The sequence below is a fragment of the Phoca vitulina genome, unplaced genomic scaffold (genome assembly GCF_004348235.1).
Source record: "Phoca vitulina isolate PV1807 unplaced genomic scaffold, GSC_HSeal_1.0 scaffold4, whole genome shotgun sequence".
Taxonomy (NCBI): Eukaryota; Metazoa; Chordata; class Mammalia; order Carnivora; family Phocidae; genus Phoca; species Phoca vitulina.
Window position 1 is genome coordinate 35,332,809 of NW_022589707.1, and position 19,333 is coordinate 35,352,141.

Consider the following 19,333-nt stretch of genomic DNA (forward strand, 5'->3'; position numbering starts at 1 on the left):
CAATTATTGTGCTAATTCTGAAATGTTTTTGCTTAATGCAGATTTATATTTATTAAAAGCTGATAGGGAAAAATCCCTCTTCCTCATTAGCATTTATATTAAAATCTCTTAGTTTTTCTCACCTGTTTTTTTATGAGCTTTTGAATTATTTTGTCATAATAAAACAATCACATTGAAGTTTTGACTAAAATTGTTTTAAACATTATAAGGTAATTTGGGGAGAACTGACAACTTCACAAAATTTAATCTTCCTATCCTGAAGCACCACGTTTTTTTATTTGTTCAAATATTTTCTATATTTCAGTAGTGCTTAGCATTAAGAATTAATGCTATCTTAAATTTGACTAGTGCTTTCCAGTTTGTATTTTCATGAAGCTTCCACAGGCTGGCCAGGAGCTCTGACTTAGATATCCAGAGATTACAGCTCTGTCCTATCTCTACCATTTACTGGCCTGTGTGATCTTGGGAAGATCACTTTACCTTGCTGGGTCTCATCTGCCCAAAAAGGTGGTTCTGTTAGGTTAGTCCACAGGTTCCGTGGGAAAGAACATGATGTGGCATCTTCTGAGGTGTGTTCTAGGGACCATTGTCCCCATGGCATATTATTAGAGGTAACATCCTAACGTTCTGTGGTCCAATAAATTTGGGAAATTTTGATTAAGCAGAATTAAACTCGTTTCTTTTCTGTAAGACTTCTCAGAAACTTAAATAGGCTAATACATTATATATGATGAATATAATAGGTGCTCTTTCCCAAACTTTTTTGGCCATAGTCCTTTTTTATACGCTTAGCAACTCACATAATTAGAGTTCTGTGGAACATCTTTAGGGAGTTCTGTTACAGTGGAGAATGCATGTGCTTCTGAACCAGATGGCTGGGTTCACATTTTTGGACAATCAACTATTGTATGAACTTATCTTCAATGTGCCTCACCTTTTCTCTCTGTAAATCAAGGATAATAATGCCTGTTTCAGAGTTGCAGGAGTTTCATTCACAGTTCTGATCACCAACAGCCCCTGACTTTCCCAGAGGGAGGCTGTTATTTTCTTGCTCCATTGATATCAGATCAGATCATGAACTTACTTTGGCCAATGAATTGTGAGAAGTGATGTGCATCACTTCTGGGCAGAAGCTAAAAGAGCCAGGGCAGGTTCACCATTTTCTGTCTGTCTGTCTTCTGGTCCTGGTATTAAGGCAGCCTGTGTGGAGATGGAGCTTCCATCAGCCTATGTCCCTGAGTGACTACATTAAGCAGAGGTTCCTTGTTAACCTGTAATAAACACATGGCATGAGCAGGAAATAAACATTATCATTTCAACTTTCTGATAATAGCTGGTTCTTTGTTACCATAGCATAATCTAGGTTAACCTGAGTAATGAAGGGTGAATAAAATAATCGATGGAGAAGACAAAGTGCTTGGCAGTTAGCATTCAATAGATAGTATTCTAAGTTTTATTTTGGGCAAATAGTTTCTGTATTCTTGAATACCTTTTGCATTTTTATCCCAACCTAGGCAAAAAAAAAAAAAAAAAAATCCTCAAAAAGAACTAAATGCATTGGAAACAAAATCAAATTTATCCTCAGTTGAAAGAGTTATCTTCTATTTGCATAGATTGCTATGTGTTGCCAAGGGCAATAGTCCAGTATACCAGATGAAAGGAAGGAAACTTGCATTTGGGCCCTAACAATATTCCATTTCATTTTTTTATTAAATTATGAGTTGTGAATAATGGTCCTTGAGCAAAGACTTCAGTTCAATATCTGTACGTGAATGGAATTCTTAGTGCCGTGAGGAGATCTCTGATCAGATGCAGAGCCTGGAACACTGCAGACCGGGGTGAATCAGGGCTCCAGCCCAGCAGAGGAGCTGGGCAAAAGCCTTTGGGAGCTGAAAGAAGAGGAATTAAGGGGGATCCTCTTACCCCTTGTTGTTGCTTCTTCAAGGAACCCCAACACTCCTCTAGACCCTGTGATCTTCACTATCTCTGCCCAGGGAGCTCAGGAGAGGAGGGGTTTGTTTAAGTTAAGCAAAATCCTCTTTAAAATGCAAACAGCATTGGAAGGTTAAGGGGGCTGAGGGGAGAGACACCCCAGGGAAAGAATTCCTTTATTCTGAAAGGCTTTTATGCTGATACTTGGAATTAGTTTGTTGAGGAAAAATGTTTCTAGATACAAGGAGGACTAGGGAAAAGAGGGAGAGAAAAAAATTTTGAAGCCGAGCATGTAAGGTCCAAGCTGAACACCTGGACGGGCAGAGATGAGAGCAGACAGAGAAGACAGCAAAGGGAAAGAAGTAGCCCTTAAGAGTGTGGGAAAGCTTAACGTGGTTCTTGTGTGTCAAGGTTATGCTTCCTTCTTATTCTTCTCCAACCACTTATTTCTACCTTGGGAGAACTGTCTCTTTCCTTCCAAAAATGGAACACAAATAGGGGAGGAATCCCTGGAAGTTTCTGCTTTACTTACCTTTGGCAAAGGGAGAATAATCTGGGTGGGTAGAGAGTGTGGGAGGGTGGAGAATCTGGATGGGTGGAGAATCTGGGTGAGTGGAGAATTTGGGAGAGTAGAGAATCTGGGAGAGTGGACAGTGTGGGTGGGTGGAGAATTTGGAGAGTGGCAAGTTGGAGAGTAGAGAGTGTGGTAGGGGAGAACCTGGGGGAATGGAGTATTTGGGAGGGTGGAAAATCTGGGAAAGTGGAGAGTGTGGGACAGTGGAGAATCTGGGTGGGTGGAGAATCTGGGTGGGTGGAGAGCTGGAGAGTGGAAAATCTGGGTGGAGAATTTGGGTGAGTAGAGAACTGGGGAGAATGGAGAATCTGGTGAGTGGAGAACCTGGGTGAGTGGAGAATTTGGGAGAGTGGAGACTCTGGGTGAGTGGAGAGTATGAGAGAGTGGAGAATCTGGGAAAGTGGAGAGTGTGAGCGGGGGGAGAATCTGGGTGGTGGAGAGTCTGGGAGGCTGGTCTTCAAGGGGAAGGGCATCAGCCCTCACTCGCTGCTCACCCACTCTCAGTTTAGAGGGACCCTCACAGGAGGTTAATGGGTAGAATTCCTCCATGACTACCTTCCTCTTTTTCTCCCCCCAAATCCATTTTCCACATGAGAACTGGCTCCTTCGTTGCTTGATCCTACAGTGAAGTAGTCATTGCTCGGCTCCCCCAGCAGAGCTACATGAGGCGAGAGCCGGCAGGTGAGATGTTCTGGGTTGCACAATATGGAATTGGTTTCAGGTTCCAGAGTCCATGTGTCACACTTTCCTTGGTTGTCTTAAAGTGTCAGGAATCATATCCTTTTACACTTTAGGAAGAACAATAGGAAATCCTCTTGTTGAGCCGTTATGAAAAAATGACCTAATGTTTTGGGTAGTTTTTTAAGCTAGTATTTTTAAAGTGATTTTAGCATTTTTCATAAAATTACCCAAGTACTGTCATTATCTGAAATGTGGAGAATCATTCTGAAAAATTCAAGGCTGTTTTTCTTTGGGAAACGGGAGAGACTTTTTCTTACTCAGAAACATATCCAGTCTGAATCAATGTTTATAAAACTCTATTCAGTGCCTCTTTAACAGCGGGATGAGAAACCTGAGCATAGCCAGCCCCTGCACCACCCAAATGTGGAATAAAAGAAAAAGAAATGTTTAGTTGATTTTTCTATGGCCCACTTTTAAGGCCTTAGCTTCAGAACTCCAAACATACAGTTTTGCACTTTTTTTTTTTTTTTAAATCTATTGGGAAAGTGTTCAGCTCAAAAACAAAAAAGCCCACTTAATAGTGGCTTAAACAAATAAAGTGTGGTTGTTTTTTTTTTTCATATAATAAGAAATCCGAAGGTAGGTGACTGCTGTCTTTGACACATCTAATTTGCCTTGGGTTTTCTCCTGTGGTCATAAAGTGGCTGCTGCAGCTCCATGCATTGTGTCAGAATTCAAGGCGGACAGAAGGGAAAAAACAGAATGCCAGCCATACCTTTCTCCTTTTATTAGAAAAGGAGAAACTTTTATCAGCAATCTCACAGGCTTCCAATTAAGTTTCCCAAACTGAGCTACTTTTAACTGCAGGGGAGACTAAGGCAGTGCGTATTTAGCTGGGAAAGTGAGAAGGGGGTTGAGATTAGCTATGGGGTCAACCAAACAAGCACTGCCGATTCAGCATCTGTTCCTGAGCACACCTTCATCTTCTCCAGGCTCATCCAATGCCTCCTTTCACAGCTGTTGATGTTCTGCAAAATTTGGAAGCATCATCTTTATTCCTCACCAGTACTAGCTTTATATACTTAAGATTCATGCTAAGTGGCTAATGGTTGAGGTCTACTTGTAAAGTAGAATAAAGAGGAACCTAGGAAAACATTCACAGAGCTGTGCCCTGAATTCTTTGTCAATATTTATGCCCATCTAAGTCCACAATAGCGTCTATTCACTCTTCAAGACTCTCTGAGGGTCTAATCAGGGCTAGCATGGTTGTTGGCACTGGTGAAAGTAGGTGGAGTTCTGGTCCTCATGAAGCATAATTTCTAGACACTATGAGATAGAGAACAAGGCACAGATGTGTCATATAATGTCATATAAGCCAAAGAAGACTCTCAAGGAGATGACATTTGAGCAAACACCTGTGTGACGTGGGGCCTTCATTTTTCTGTCCATTTTGATCCATAGTTGCTGCTTTTGGAGGTTCATCCATCTTGAACTCTTGATTCTGTAGTAATCTTCTAAATCTATATCCCATTTCAGGTGCTCCTGGGGCTTCAGCTGTACTTCCATTATGCTGTCACTTGGGGATTTATGATTTTTAAATGAAACACATTTTGTTGAAAATTAAATTCACAATGTAAATCTCTAGATAATGAATTTTTTATTAAGATATAATTTCTACAGAGGAAAATTCACCCTTTTAGTGTACAGTTCTGTGAGTTTTGACAAACGCAACCATCATTACACTCAAGATATAGAACAGTTCCATCATTCACAAAGATTCCCCTGTGCCCTTTGTAGTCGGGCTTTGGCCCACCCCAGCCCATGGCAACCACTGATTTGTTTTCTGTCCTTAGAGTTCTATTTTCTCAACAACATTACATAAATGAAATCATGACAGTCTGTAGCATTTTGAGTCTGATTTCCTTTCACTTAGCATAATGCATTTGAAATGCATCATGTTGTTTTGTGTATCTGTAAGTTTATTCCTTGTTATTACTAGGTAATATTCCACGGAATGGGTATATTACAGCTTGTTTATCCATTCTCCAGCTGCAGGATGTTTGGGTTGTTTCTGCTTTTTGGCATTTTCGAATGAAGGCAGTCTACCTATTGACATACAGGCTTTGTGTAGACATAGGTTTTATTTCCCTTTGGTAAATGCCCAGGAGTAGGAGTTGGGGGTTGTAAAATAAATATATGTTTAACTTATAGAAAAAGGGCCAAATGTTTTCTGAAGTGTCTTTACCATTTTGCCATCAGGAATGTAGGATGGTTCTAATGGCTTCCCATTCTTGACAGTGCTCGACATAGTATATTTTTATTTTAGCCCTTCTAATAAGTGTGTGGTGGTATTTCATTGTAGTTTTATTTTGTATTTCCCTGATGACTAAGGAGGCTGAACATCTTTTCATGTCCTTATTTACCACCTATGTATTTTCTTTGGTGGTATGTCTGTTCAAAATTTTGCTACATTTTATTTTTATCTTAAGAGAGAATGAGAGAGAGAGAGACTGTGTGAGCAGGGGTGGGAGGGGCAGAGGGAGAGAGAGAGAATCCCAAGCTTGGAGCCCAATGCAGAGCTCTATCTCATGCCCCTGAGATCATGACCTGAGCCAAAATCAAGAGTTGGATGCTTAACCGACTGAGCCATAGGCGCCCGTAAAACTTTTGCTACTTTTTTAAATCAAGATTTTTTTCTGCTTATTGAGGTTTAGGAAATTTTTATATGTTCTGTATAAAAATTACCCATTAGATCTGTATATAATTTCTAGATATTTTTTCCTAGTATGTGATTAGCCTTTTTATCTCTTAATAGCATCTTTCAAATTATAGAAGTTCTTAATTTTAATAGAGTCCAATTTATCAAATGTTTCTTTCATGGATTATATTTTTAGTGTTGTATGTAAGAAATCTTTGCCTAATCCAAGGTCACAAAGATTTTCTCCTAGATTTTCTTCTAGGTGTTTTATTTTAGGTTTTACACTTAGGTATATGATCCATTTGGGGTTAAATTTTAAAGGGTGTAAGGTTTGGGTAGGGGCTCACTTTTTACATGTAGCTATCTATTTGTTCCAGCACTATTTTTGCTTCCTTCATTGAATTTCTATTTTACTTTTGTCAAAAATTAATTGACCATATATGTGTGCGCCTATTTCTTTTCCGTTTCTGTATGTTTAGCGTTCCCTCAATACCTCACTGTAACTTTACAGTAAGTCTGTAAGTCACCTCCCTGACTTTCTTCTTTTTCAGAATTATTATGGCTGTTCAATTTCCTTTGCCTTTTCATCGACATTGTGGGATCACCTTATCGATTTTAACCCCCATGTCATCTTCCTTCTCTGCCTCAGCCAACCCTCTCTGATTCCCCGAAACCTTCATGACCTGGCATACACACTTCCTTTCCACTCTCAGACAAGACAATACTCATCTGAGCACCAACACCTCTCGTTCGGGCATCAGAACTGATTCTCCTTTCCCAGGGTCCCTTCCCTGCAACCTGCCCGGGACCCTGCAGCCTGATTAAGCTCTCTAAAATCAGTTTTCACTGTTAACATTTTTGTTAATAAAACTTTAAAGATCTTCTTGCCTATAAGAAAAAAATCCGTATTGTTTAGTCTAATGATCCCCTTGGGTCTTTTCTACCTAACTCTATTTTTTTTAAGATTCTATTTATTTATTTGAGAGAGAAAGAGAGAGAGATGGAGTGCGTGCACGAGTGGGGGAGGGGCAGAAGGAGAGGGAGAAGCAGGCTCCCCGCTGAGCACAGAGCCTGATGCTGGCTCCATCTCAGGACCCTGAGATCATGACCTGAGCCCAAACCAAGAGTCAGACACATAACCAACTGAGCAACCCAGGCGCCCCTCTTCCCTTTTCTAAGTGACTATATCCTTTTCCCTTATAATTATTGACTAAATGTCTGGTTCCCCATTAGACAGAGCTGTCTGAAGGCAAAGTACCTGTTTCCTCCATCTCTGAACCCTCAGTGCCTAAAGTAATACTCGGTCAAGCCAATTTGTGATTCTCAAATTGATAAGGTAAAAGGGTATGTAAAATATGGGGAGGGAAAGAATATAGTTTAAAAAATTGTATTCTGCATTATTACAATTACACTTTGACTTATTTTTAGACATGATATTTATATTTTAAAATTTAAATTGAGTGAGAAATATTTATGTTTATCTATTGGTATTACAAATTTAAAAGGCTGAAGTCATGTTAGTAATATTTGTTGAATTAAAGCATTAGTTCACTAGTCCATCAAGACAGTGATACATCCTTCCTGGTTTCCTAGTACCTAGTATAAGGTCTTCTCCTGAGAAAGCAGCTATAGTCTCACTGCTCACAGGACAGACACATTTTCTGCTTGCAGTGCCCAGACAGGAATCATGTGGCTGCTTGATTGAAATTCTAGTAGACAAGGCTGAATCATTCACCCCATTGCAGTAGGTCCTATTGTCCACAGATGGTGCCCTTTGCCCTCTGTACCTCTGTACCTTGCAGAAGATCTTTATAGCTGAACTTCTATAATCAGGTGTCAGAACACATAAATGGAGAGCAGGGATGTGAATGTTAACATTGTGCCTTTCCCAATACCTGCCTGGTGTCTTGGGGTTCAGAGGTGGATGGTTTCCAGGCCTTAGATGTGGAACCAGGGCTAACACCATGGAAAAGAGTATCATCAGACTTTGCATGTTGATTGCTTCAGGTCTAAAGATCTGTTTACACAGCCTCCCCTGCTATATGGCCTTGCTGTGGTGTTAGGAATTCCCCTAAATCACGGTACCTTTAAAATTCAATCCCAATGGCTTATAGAATAAGGATTAAGATTCCATCCACTCTAATATGTTCACATTAATTTATTGAGACCTTAGGAATAAACTTGTGACACAGACTGTTTCTTGATATGCTCTTTCATTCAACAAAATATTTATTGACCATTTATCTGCTCTGTGTCAGACACGTTGCTAGGGAAGTGGGATCTAGAGTTACCCTTCCATGACTGAAGTCTAGTATGTGTGCATGTATGTGTGTGTGCATGTGTGTTCATGTGTATATGTCATATAACATATTGGGGTCATGAACATATTTAGGCCAGGCTGAAGAACTTAGGTTTCATCCTGTAGAAGGTGAAAATCAAGCCAAACTTTAAAGCAGTACACTATGTTCCCCACACTGGGGATGTTCAGTGAAGCTACATTTCCCATGCCCATCACCTAATAAATTCTTGCCAATGGAATCGAGTTGAAGTCATATATCATTTCAGGCCGAAGCAGGTAAGATAAGGCAAAGGCTTCTTCCTTGGAAATCATTTTGTTCTAGAAGGCAGTGTTACAAGTTAACCTGCTTGCAACTGGGATTATTGAGAGAAATAAACTTTTGATATGTTAAACCAAATATTGATTCAGGGTTTAGTGTTTACTGTTGCAGAGCCTACCTTATCCTGACTAAAATCAGCAGTAGAATCTTATTTCTTTTTTTCTATTTTATTAGGAAGTTCACACCTTTAACTTTTCTCTGATTTCATATTCACATCTGGTTAAAAAATAAGAATGCTATTTTAGAGCCTGCTAGAGCTGATGGTAGGTCAAATGAAATCATGTGAAATTATGGTGTTGACTGTAAAGTGCTGACAAGTGTAAGAGACCCATCATTTTTAGGCAGCCAGCAATATTGCCTAAGTTAGGAGAAAAAAAAGAAAAGAACCCTGATGATTACTTCTTAATGATTTCATCATGAGTGTGTGTGGTTTTGCCATCTTGTGGCCCAGAAGATCTTTCTGCCACAGTAGAAGCCCATCCTTTCTTCCGTTGGATAGGGCATAATTTCCCATTTCTGTAAATAGCTCTTCTTGTAGTGGGCCATTAAGCTTGCATAGATAAAAATTAGACATTATATCAAGATGATAAAGTAAGAAATTGAATCTTCTCTAAATAACTTACTCTACATTTTTCATGGTCTAATTGAAAGAAGAGAAACAGCTCAATTCACCACCACTGGGTGAGGACCTAATGTATATTAAAACTGTCCCAAAGAGCTTCAACGGCAGTGATATCCTTCAGAATATTCAGAAGTATAGATAATGGTGGCCCCTCAACTTTCAGGAAGTAGCTTTAGTAAAGAGTGAAACAATTAGTTCCTGGGGATCTAACATCTAACAATTATTGAACACTTTAGGCCACTCACCATTCTTAAAGGCTTCACAAGAATTCCATTACTCAACTTGTCACAACAACCCTCCGAAGGACATTTAATTATTAGTGTCATTTGTTGGATATGGAAACCATGGCAGAGGTAGAAGGGAACGGCTCAAAGTCACACAGTTAGAGAGTGGTGGCACTGCGACCTGACCCCAGCACTCTGGCTATAGAAGCCATGCCTCACTAAAATGATGGGGAAGTTTCGAGGGCCTGAGTTTACCTGGGGATGACTAAGCTACTTCTGCCATCAGGTGGACTGAGCGGTCCAGAGAAAAGCTAAGTTCAGTTACAGAACAATGATCTGACATTTCTTGACACTTGAGTACATGGCTCCACACATTCTTACCTAGTTTATCAACAGGAAGTTATTTCAAGGAGGACAGGATGACATTTTGAAGCATAAATGGATGTGGGCCTTCCTACTCTTTTGATAAATCCTTCCCCAGCTCAGGCAGCCAGAGAGCTCTACCCCATCTGCCCTCAGGGTATAATCTTTAGCAATGTAGGCAGAGAGAAACAAGTGAGTGTCAGGCTTTCAAAAATAAATAAATAAATAAAAGCCTCACGGAAGGTATCTTAACTACCTCGAAAAGAAATGGCTTTTTTCCTGGCAAGAGGAGTGTCTTTTGAGCATTCAGAGCAGAGAGCTTGGAATAAGAAATTTGGAAGAACACAGTGCAGCCAGTTTCCCCCTGATAAAGAAAGGCTGAGGGAGCCGGCAGGTAGGATGGTTCAACAGTGATACAGAATGTGAGGAAGCTTAGACACTGATGAGAAGCTATCGTATTACCCCTTCCAAAGGCTTGCACCAAAAAAGGAAGAGGTAACACCCACTGAGTTTGAGAGCACAGTATTAAAAGGGGGCTGACGTCCACTTACTGTAAAGGAACGAGGGAATGGCAGGTTCCCCATCTATCACGAGGTGGGAGTGGTACAGGTCTGGTCGCCGTGTGGGTAGAGAGAGCACCAGAGACAATGCCACTGTTTCCCACAGCCCAGAGCTGGGAGGGAGGCAGGTGAACTTTTCATTCCTAGTAAGGACAAAAAAATTTGGCCGGGATTGAGAGGGAAAGAGGGAGATGTGAACACCCGTGTGCCTGAAAGAAATGTGACAAAAGTACTCTGCCTCAGAAAACAGTGTGGTCCTGACCTGGGCCAGACAGGGATCCAGACAAGGGTCTGGAACAGGGAAAACCACTTCTGAAAGCCAGACGGCACTTTTCAAGCTGACACCAACTTGCCCAGATCTCTCCCCAGGTTGGACCCCCTCCCTTACCCCCATCACACACTACAGAGGCACCAGCCCTAGAGCTTAGACACCTTCCTTGAGTCAGAAAATGGGAAAACCCTTCATAGGCTGCAAAACTGTAATTCTGAGTTCACTCGGAATTAACTAAGATTATCTTTCCTGCCCTGAGATGTATTAGTAATGCAAAGAGAAATTTGGTTGAGCAAGTTTTCCTTTCTCACAAACTACAGTGCATAGCTCGGGAAATGTCTGATGTCCCCGTACAGCCAACCAGCAACATCTGTGCCTTTCTCAATGACACAAAGTAAAATTGGACATGATAGAGCTTACCCAGTAAGGGAATGGAAAGTGGAGCGCTCGGTCGGCACGCTATAAACAGGTAGTAAATAGCAGACCTCTAATGACTATTTAACTGAGCAAAACTAGTAGTCATTTCCTTATAAACAGCCACATATTCAACCATATGAATGTACTGAAAATGAACATACCGAGTGAAACTATGTAGAAGACATAAACAAATGCATGATGTGAACGCCAGGCCCTTGTTGTAATCTGCAGGAGATAACATGGGGAGGTCAGGGACCTCAGGAAGTAGATCAAGTTCTTAGAAATGAGTTGTCAACCAAAATATACTGAAAACAAGCAAGTCTACATAAGCTTTCTCAACTGAGCTCTTGCTAAAGCCCCCTGTGAAATAAGTGGGACAGGAATCGAACTAGAATTTGCTTTTGTTATATTAAAGGAGGAAAGATGTGTTAAGAAAACTAATAGCAAGAGAGTAGGCAGGAGGCTGCACTAACAAAGGGAAAAAAACTGTGTCCAATCACCCTCAAGCCCTTAGAAGCAACCATTTACATATCAACAATAGTTAGACTAATCACCTATCATTTGTAGCTTCCCACTGAAGGAGATTCAATAAAAGATCATCATTAGGTAATATTTAGCAGTCTTGGTTCAAGTTTCTTCCTTCACCTGAGAGTAATAAAAATGAGTTCATTTGCATTATTTTATAGTTTCACCAATTTACTAATTCAGACAAGGTTCTCTCCCAGTTACTTTGAATTAATTTTCTCATCATTAAAATTAGAGATACAGGAAATGTTGCTAGCACATTCACGGGCCAAAACGAAAGGCTAAAATGAAGAGTTTCATCTTTGTCTTCCACTTGGACAGGTTCATATTCACGTCCTCCATTCACTTTCTGATTAGCAAAGTCCTATCCTCCTTGGGAATTTCTGGTAGAATTTGGTACTGGAATTGAGGAGGTGAACTGGATGGGAACTTGAAATTGGAAACTATGAAGGAAACCAGGGCTTGAGTTGGGAATCTTGAACCCAGGACCGCACAGGGTTGCTCACATGAAGCCCATGATAGAGGAAGTGGGTGGTAAACTCTCCGCTGACCTTCCTGCCTATATCCAAGGACATGCTTAGATAACAGAGTAGGTTAGAGCAGTGGAAAGTGGGGGCAAGAATTTGGGGGTGGAAATGGGAGGAGGGAAAGGAGCTAAGCCTGTGGAAGAGAAAGCTAACCAGATCCAGACAGGGATGTCTTGTCTCCTGACAAGAGAGCTTTGGGGTTCAGACAAGAACTCAAGTGCTAGGCAGGAAAGACAGAAGCCCAAGCATGCAGACCGAACAAGACCTCTGAGACTAGTAAGGCTACAACATGGTGGGTACGGTTTCCCAGGGCTAAATCGGATACTAGGTACTAGTCTATGGCACCACAACTAATTCTATACCCCACACACTGGAATCCATAACTTACTTTGGTCACGTTGGCTTAGAAATGGGATAAGGATGATTTGAATGTTCATGCAGAGAAGGACCTTGCTTGGTGAGTACAGTAAGTAGAGAGACAAGGCAGGGCAGGGGCTGCCCTGTGGAGTCATGGTTAACAAGACCCCCACCTCTATCACTGAGAAAGCAAGCTTTCTGACAAAATGTGGGCAGTTGACAGAGACAGAACACCACACTTCATTAATGTAGTAAATGTTTATTGAGTATGTCTAGCATGGTGCTGGCTTCTGGAGAGAATACGAAACAAAAATCACTCAAGGGGCTTAATGGCTATTATACCTCTTCTGGACACATATTGAAATAGCAGTTGAAGACAGCTGGATTAAATGGCAAGAAGGCAGGTACACTCAGAGGAGAGATGAGTCAGGGGTGGGGGCTTCATGGAAGAAGCAATTCAAGAGGAGACTTCAGAGTGGGTGGAATTTAGATCAACACAGATGAAGGCGGAAGGCAATTCCAGATGGAAAGATGCACCATAGTGTGTGAGAATGAAATGTGATACGTCACAGGAGTCATTTAGAACGATTCCTGGCACCAAGAAAGCCCACAGCAAATGAGATGTTAGGCTATTGTTGTTGCTATTAATTCTGCTACTTTTACTGCTGTTACGATTTTTATTTTTATGATATTTTTACTGCTTTTGGTAAAGAACAGGGATTAAAAGGACACGTTTGGGAGATAGTAAAAAGCAGTTCAGACTTTCTTCTTGAGAAGTATGTGCAATAAAAGACTCACAATGAACAAGGGTTTGCATCAGAATTGTTTCTGGATCCACAGTGTAACAGAACTGCCCTGTTCTGAGAGGACCATGGGAAAAAGTTACCCTGAAACATTTAAGCTCGGTGCCCACAAACACCACAGACTGCCTCGTAACTACAAATCACTGTGCTTTAGTCAATGATGGCGTGGGTCAAAAAATGAAATGGAACATCCTAACCTCCTGGACAAACAATCCCTCTCTTTCATCTTCTTTTCTTGTCCAGTGGTCTAGTTGTTTGAGGGCAAACATGAATAGACATGAGATAAAAAATGACGTGATTCTCTTTAGTACCTAGAGAGGACGTTGCTAGGACAGAATATAAACACTAGTAGAGAACCAGCAGGGATTTGTTTGTCTGAACATTCAAAATACCCCTTAGGAGCTGTATTCAAAAAAGGGCAAATGAGATTTCAGTGGAGAGTGATTATTGCCTGAGTCTCAGAACGACCGCCTTATTGCTGATTAGTATCCCTTTTGCAATGGCCATTCTCTCTTCGTTCTGTTTGCTGTCAGGTTTTATATCAAAGAGGCTGCGGAGGCAGCATCCCTGAGAAAGAGCGGTGTGTTTCCTGGGTGCACAAAGCCTGCTTCTCCAAGACAGACTCTCTAGATCTGCAAGCTGATTCCATAGAGAGGATGTACCCAGTCAAAGGTAAATGGCAACAAACTCCAATTTCAGTGTCTGTTTTCTGTCACGGAGCTGGGCAGCAGGGCTGTGCGTGTGCATGCATCAGGAGGTGGTTCTGAGGGACTGGGTCCCATGGAGCCAGCCTAAGTGACTTGTTCAGCCTCTGCTTTGCTATTTTGTCTCTTGGCTTTTGAGGAAGGCTAGGCTGCCTCCCAGGATTGCTCCCTGCTGAAAGTTTTATTCTGAGTGTTTGCAAAGAAGCAAAGCTCCAGTAGAGAGGTAGATGTTACAGTAATTCTACTTTGTGGAGTAAAAACCAAATCATTTCAAGAACACCCAGAGGATTAAACAAACAAACAAACAAACAAACAAACAAAAACGGCTTGAATTTTTCTTGAAGTATTTTCCTTTCTGGTATAAAAGACCAGTCTGAGACCTGGGAATTATTGCCACGACTTAACGCACCTCCAGGCAGCGTGTGAAATACCCTGACATGCCTGCATTCTGATGCAAGAGGCAGAGAACTTGTTTTCCAGATGCCTGGTTTGTTTCTGACTACAGTCTTGTAGAAGAGGGAACAATATTAGCCTAATGAGGATCATTTCCTCAATGTGACCCCTGGATGCTTTGAAGGTGAAATTCACCAAAGTCTGATTTACTCATTTGTTCTAGGAGGCAACTTGTTGCAAACTGTGGCACCACAAACAGTAGTCAAGGAATCTATTGCTCACTGATGTTCAAAGCACAGGATCAAAAAAGAGTGTGGTCTTTCCTTCCTTACTGCTATGCTTCTCCTTGCACCAGGCACTGTCCTGGGGGATGTGGGCTCTCCACACTTCTGATGTTCCTAGCAAAAAACTCAGCAATAACCCCTACAAGAAACAGACAACATTTCAAGCACAACTATAGAATTAATTAGAAGTGTTTTTACCTAAGGAAAGGGGGGAAACAAACAAAAAAAATGATCCACTCTGCAGCCTCTTGGTTAAATGCAACCCAAGATTTACACGTTTTCAGCAGCAGCAGAACAAAAAGACCAGTATTCATAAGAAGCTACAGTATAGGTCCTTGCACAGAATGAAAAACTCCTTGATTTAGCTCATCAGGTTTTTTTTTTTCTGTTACTCTTTTAGTTAAAGAAAACAAACTATACCCATTCACGGTATTGACAATGATAGTTTAACTGGGTCTCTTAAATTCCACTTGTCTCGTTATTTAAAATCCTTTTCAGAGTGGAAAACAGGAAACGTACCTTAAAGGAGTAGTAGAAGGAGCCTCACTCCTCCCCTTCCACCACTTCCGTGAAAGTGACCGTTCCGGTGCAGAGGACTGGGGAAGCATCCAGGGTCTGCGTGGTCCTGCTGGAGGCGTCGGAGTCCGCGCCACGCTCTGTGAGGTTGGCTGGCATGGCTCAGGTGGACTCGAGCCTGGCTGTCCCGGCGCCTGCAGCCCAGGAAGAGTCCAGCTCCCCTCTGAGCGCTGCAGCTCTGCACCTGCTCTGCCTCCCAAGGCTTCTGGCTGGAGCTCGGCTGAGCAGAGGCACGGAGCCCTCCCGGAGCCCACGTCCCTGAAGAGCTCTGCCTGACGCCTGCGAGGACCCACGTGCTGCTCTCTCCTCAGCAGTTACGATCCAGGAGCCGGCACAGCCTCTTCACCCCACCGTCCGGGCCGCGGCCTCACCACAGAGCCCGTGGGAGCCCCCGCCACCAAAAGCGATCCATATGGCTCCAGAGACAGGCCTTCCTGCCCAGCTAGGCTTTCCCTAACTTCCAGAATGGACCCCCACTTCTGCTCCAGCTTCAACAATACAGGAACTTGGACTCAACAGCAGACTGATTAATTCAGGTCATGTTGGCTCTTCTGATATCAGATCATAATTATGCATTGGCTTCGGCTGAGCTTGCCTTCTGACTTACAATACTCACCTAGCCATTTACTTAGCAGCCTGTACATTGTTTCAGTCAACATGGGGAAATAGCATATTTGTATTTCACACCGTGGTTTACTCTAGATTTTCACAGGGCACTTCTCAGAAAAGCCTGGGGTCTGTGTTTGTCAATAAGCTACGACCTTCGAGTCGTGACTGGGAGTGGTGCCTGGTAAATACTCTTACCAGCTTGAGGTTCTTTCATTACCTATCCAAGCAACTTTGTGAGGTAGGCAGGGGATGTATCTTTATGGCTGTCAGAGCTGAAATGACTTGCCCAAGACCCCACAACTGGTGATGGAAATGAGGTAATAACTCGTCTCTTCAGAAATTCCTGGGCAGCAGTGCCTTGACACTAACATATATTGATCTGCATCGCATTTCAAAAGCCTATTGTGGCATGAAGTTAACACGAGTAGGGGTAAACGGCTAGGTGCAAAACAATAGAACTAAGCTGCTTGTACTGCAACCAAGCATAACTACCTGATTACTCACATGGAAAATGCTCCAAATATGTGCAACCGTTGGATCATGACACCTGGTATAAGGAGTAGCAGGTTAGTGATGATCATAAAAAAACCATGGCCCACATGAAAGTAACTGGGAAAGTTTTAGCATCATCTGCAAGCCCAGAAGAATATAGAATGCTGTAGATGAGAAGATATTAAGTCTTTAGTGAAGGGGCAACAAATGTCCCCGGTCTGACCTCCTGAACTCGGGCCTGACCTCCTGAACTCAGGAAGGTCCTAAAAGCTTCTGCTTAAGTGTCAGTCTTACCTTCTAGAAACTAACTAATGAGCTGCTGAAACAGAACAAGAAACATTTGAGGAAGATGCCTGCACAGGAGTCTCAGAAAGTGCCAGAAAGGGTGCCTGAGTAGCTCAGTCGGTTAACTGTTTGCCTTTGGCTCAGGTCATGATCCCGGGGTCGAGCCCCGCATAGGGGTCCCTGCTCAGCAGGGAGCCTGCTTCTTCCTCTCTCTCTACACCTCCCCATTGCTCCTGCTTTCTCTCTCTCTCAAATAAATAAATAAAATCTTAAAAAAAAAAAGTGCCTCCACCTCATTATAATTTTAAAATACTCCTTGGAATATTTATCCCAACTCCTAATAAAAGGAGCCTGCTTTCCTTTGTTCAGGGAGACACGAGAGCCTGCTTTCCTTTGTTCAGGGAGACACGACTTCGGAAATTATTCTCCATGATTTCCTTGTTTGTACAAATAAAGTTGACTTCGTGAGGCTATGCCTCCTGGTGCTTTCTCTGCCTATGGTGTGCCGAGGAGCGGATCCCCTTTGGTCCAGTAACAAGGGGCAGCAAATAGGAGGGAGCTATCCAGAAAACTGGGTAAGCCATGGGTTCCAAGGGGAAAGAGTCAAAACAGGACAACCGATAGCAAAATGAGCAAAAGAAATTCTGACTGGCAATAAACATGAAAAATGCCCAGTCATATTAAAAATGAAGGAGAAGCAACTTAAAACAATAAGACAAAGCTTTTACCTATTGGCATAGTCAAAACTACGGTTTCACTACCCCAAATATTGACAAGGATGGGAAGAAATGGGTGTATTTTTTCACTTCTACGAGAGTTAGTTAACACAGTCACTTGGAAGAGCAATTTGGCAGTATGCAGTAAAATTAAAATTACATAATCTATGTTGCATCATTCCATTTCTTAATGCTGGTAATTTTCCATCTCTATCTGGGTTACTTATGTGCATTTAATTGAGAAAAGTTCATTGCACTGCACACATAAAACATATGCACTTGTTCATAAGTATATTTTACTTCAGCAAAAATTTATAAAAAAAAATCTGTGAAAAATTTCTGGGAAAGGGCAGAGGCTGGTTAAGTCATAATGTGGTGAGGATGGAAAGAGAGAAAAGAGTAGATACCATAATGGACAGGGACTAGAGGGAAAGAGAACTTTCTGGTTGTGTTGTTTTCTCTCCACTCATGGTCCAGATGGATCATTTTTTTGACCTGTGGCCACCCAAGAGAAACATTTATGTGTGTGTACAAGGAGACATTGGAAAGGATGCCTTTGCAATACTGTTTAGAAATGAATCAGAAGCAACCTAAAATTCCAAGTGACAAAATCAATGAGAAGCTCCAAACTGGAATCTATCTACAGGCACATCGATAGTAGGCCAGGTAAATAAATTTCCACGTAGTCACACAATGAATTATTATACATCAATGAGGATGAATAATTTGTAGCAAATATAACACATTATAGATGAAACTCACAAATATAATATTAAACAAAATAATACTTTTTCATTTATATTAAGTATAACTATGTATGTGTGTGTTTGTATATACGTACATATATTTATAATGGAATAATACTATATCACAGTTGAAAGGAATAGTTGTAGACAAGATGACAAGCTAATATGGTATGAGGGCTAGTTTTATGTGTCATCTTGACTGGGGAGTGAGATGCCTCAATATTCGGCCAAACATTATTCTCAGTGTGTCTTTGAAGGTGTTTCTGGATGAGATTAACTTTTCAATCTGTAGGCTGAGTAAAGCTGATTGCCCTCCTTAATGTGGGTGATCTTCATCCAATCATCTGAAGGCCTGAATAGAACAAAAAGGCTGATTTTCTCATAAATAAGAGGGAACTCCTATCTGACTGTTTTGAGTTGGAACATTGGTCTTCAAAGGCTTTGGGGCTTGAACTAAAACATTAGCTCTTCTTGAGCCTCAAGCCTGCTGGCTTTTAGACTAAAATTACACATCAGCTCCCTGGTTCTCTAGCATGCTGACTACAGATCTTGGGACTTCTCCTATGGCTTCTAGGTTCTCACCTGAATTCATCCCTAGAGATTCCACAAAAATGAGAGAGGCATTGATGGATCACGGGACTTAACATGAAACCATGAGACACCTGCTAGATAGGCTAGAAATGATAAAGATGGGAAATACCTTGTGTTGGTAAGGATGGGTAGGATGAAGAACTATCATACACTTCTATGGCAATGTAAATTGGTACAAGCACTTTGGAAAACTTCTTGGCAGCATTATCTAAAGCTGATCATATGTATATTCTATGACCTAGCAGTTTCTCTACTAAAATACCCAACACAAATGAAGACTTATGTTAATCAAAAAATGTAAAGATGAATAGAGCAGCTTGTTTGTAATTGCCCCTAACTTGAAACTACCTAAGCGCTCATCAAGAAAAAAGTAGACAAATAAATTGTGGTGTATTCATACCATGGAAAACATATACCAATGAGAATGAGTGATCTGCCACTCTAAGTAAAAAATGCATAAATCTCACAGTCGTTATTCTGAGTTATAGGGAAGTTGGACACAAATGAATACATGCCGTTTGATTTCATTTACATAAACTAAAAGCTAAGGGTAGTGACTGGAATAGGCTAGGAGGGAGCCCCTGGGCTGCTGGTAATATTCTGTTTCTTGGTCAGGGTGACAGTTACATGAGGGTATTCCAATTATGAAAAAGCTTTGAGCTAAATACACTTACCATCTCTGCACTTTTTTGTGAGAAATTTCTGGATGTGGGTCAGAGACTGGTTGGGTCACAATGTGATGAAGGCTAAAAGGTGGGAGGGGAA

At 41.5% G+C, this 19,333-nt stretch overlaps 1 protein-coding gene across 1 annotated transcript in view; it reads right to left on the reverse strand.

Moving 5' to 3' along the window:
- The window catches only part of NPSR1 (neuropeptide S receptor 1), a 146,213-nt gene extending 130,903 nt beyond the window's left edge, over positions 1–15,310 (reverse strand). Inside the window, 1 exon segment of the mRNA XM_032401196.1 lies at positions 15,073–15,310. Within this exon segment, the coding sequence (XP_032257087.1) occupies positions 15,073–15,228 (156 nt within the window). The 5' untranslated portion in view covers positions 15,229–15,310.
- Between the last annotated feature and the right edge of the window lie 4,023 nt (positions 15,311–19,333).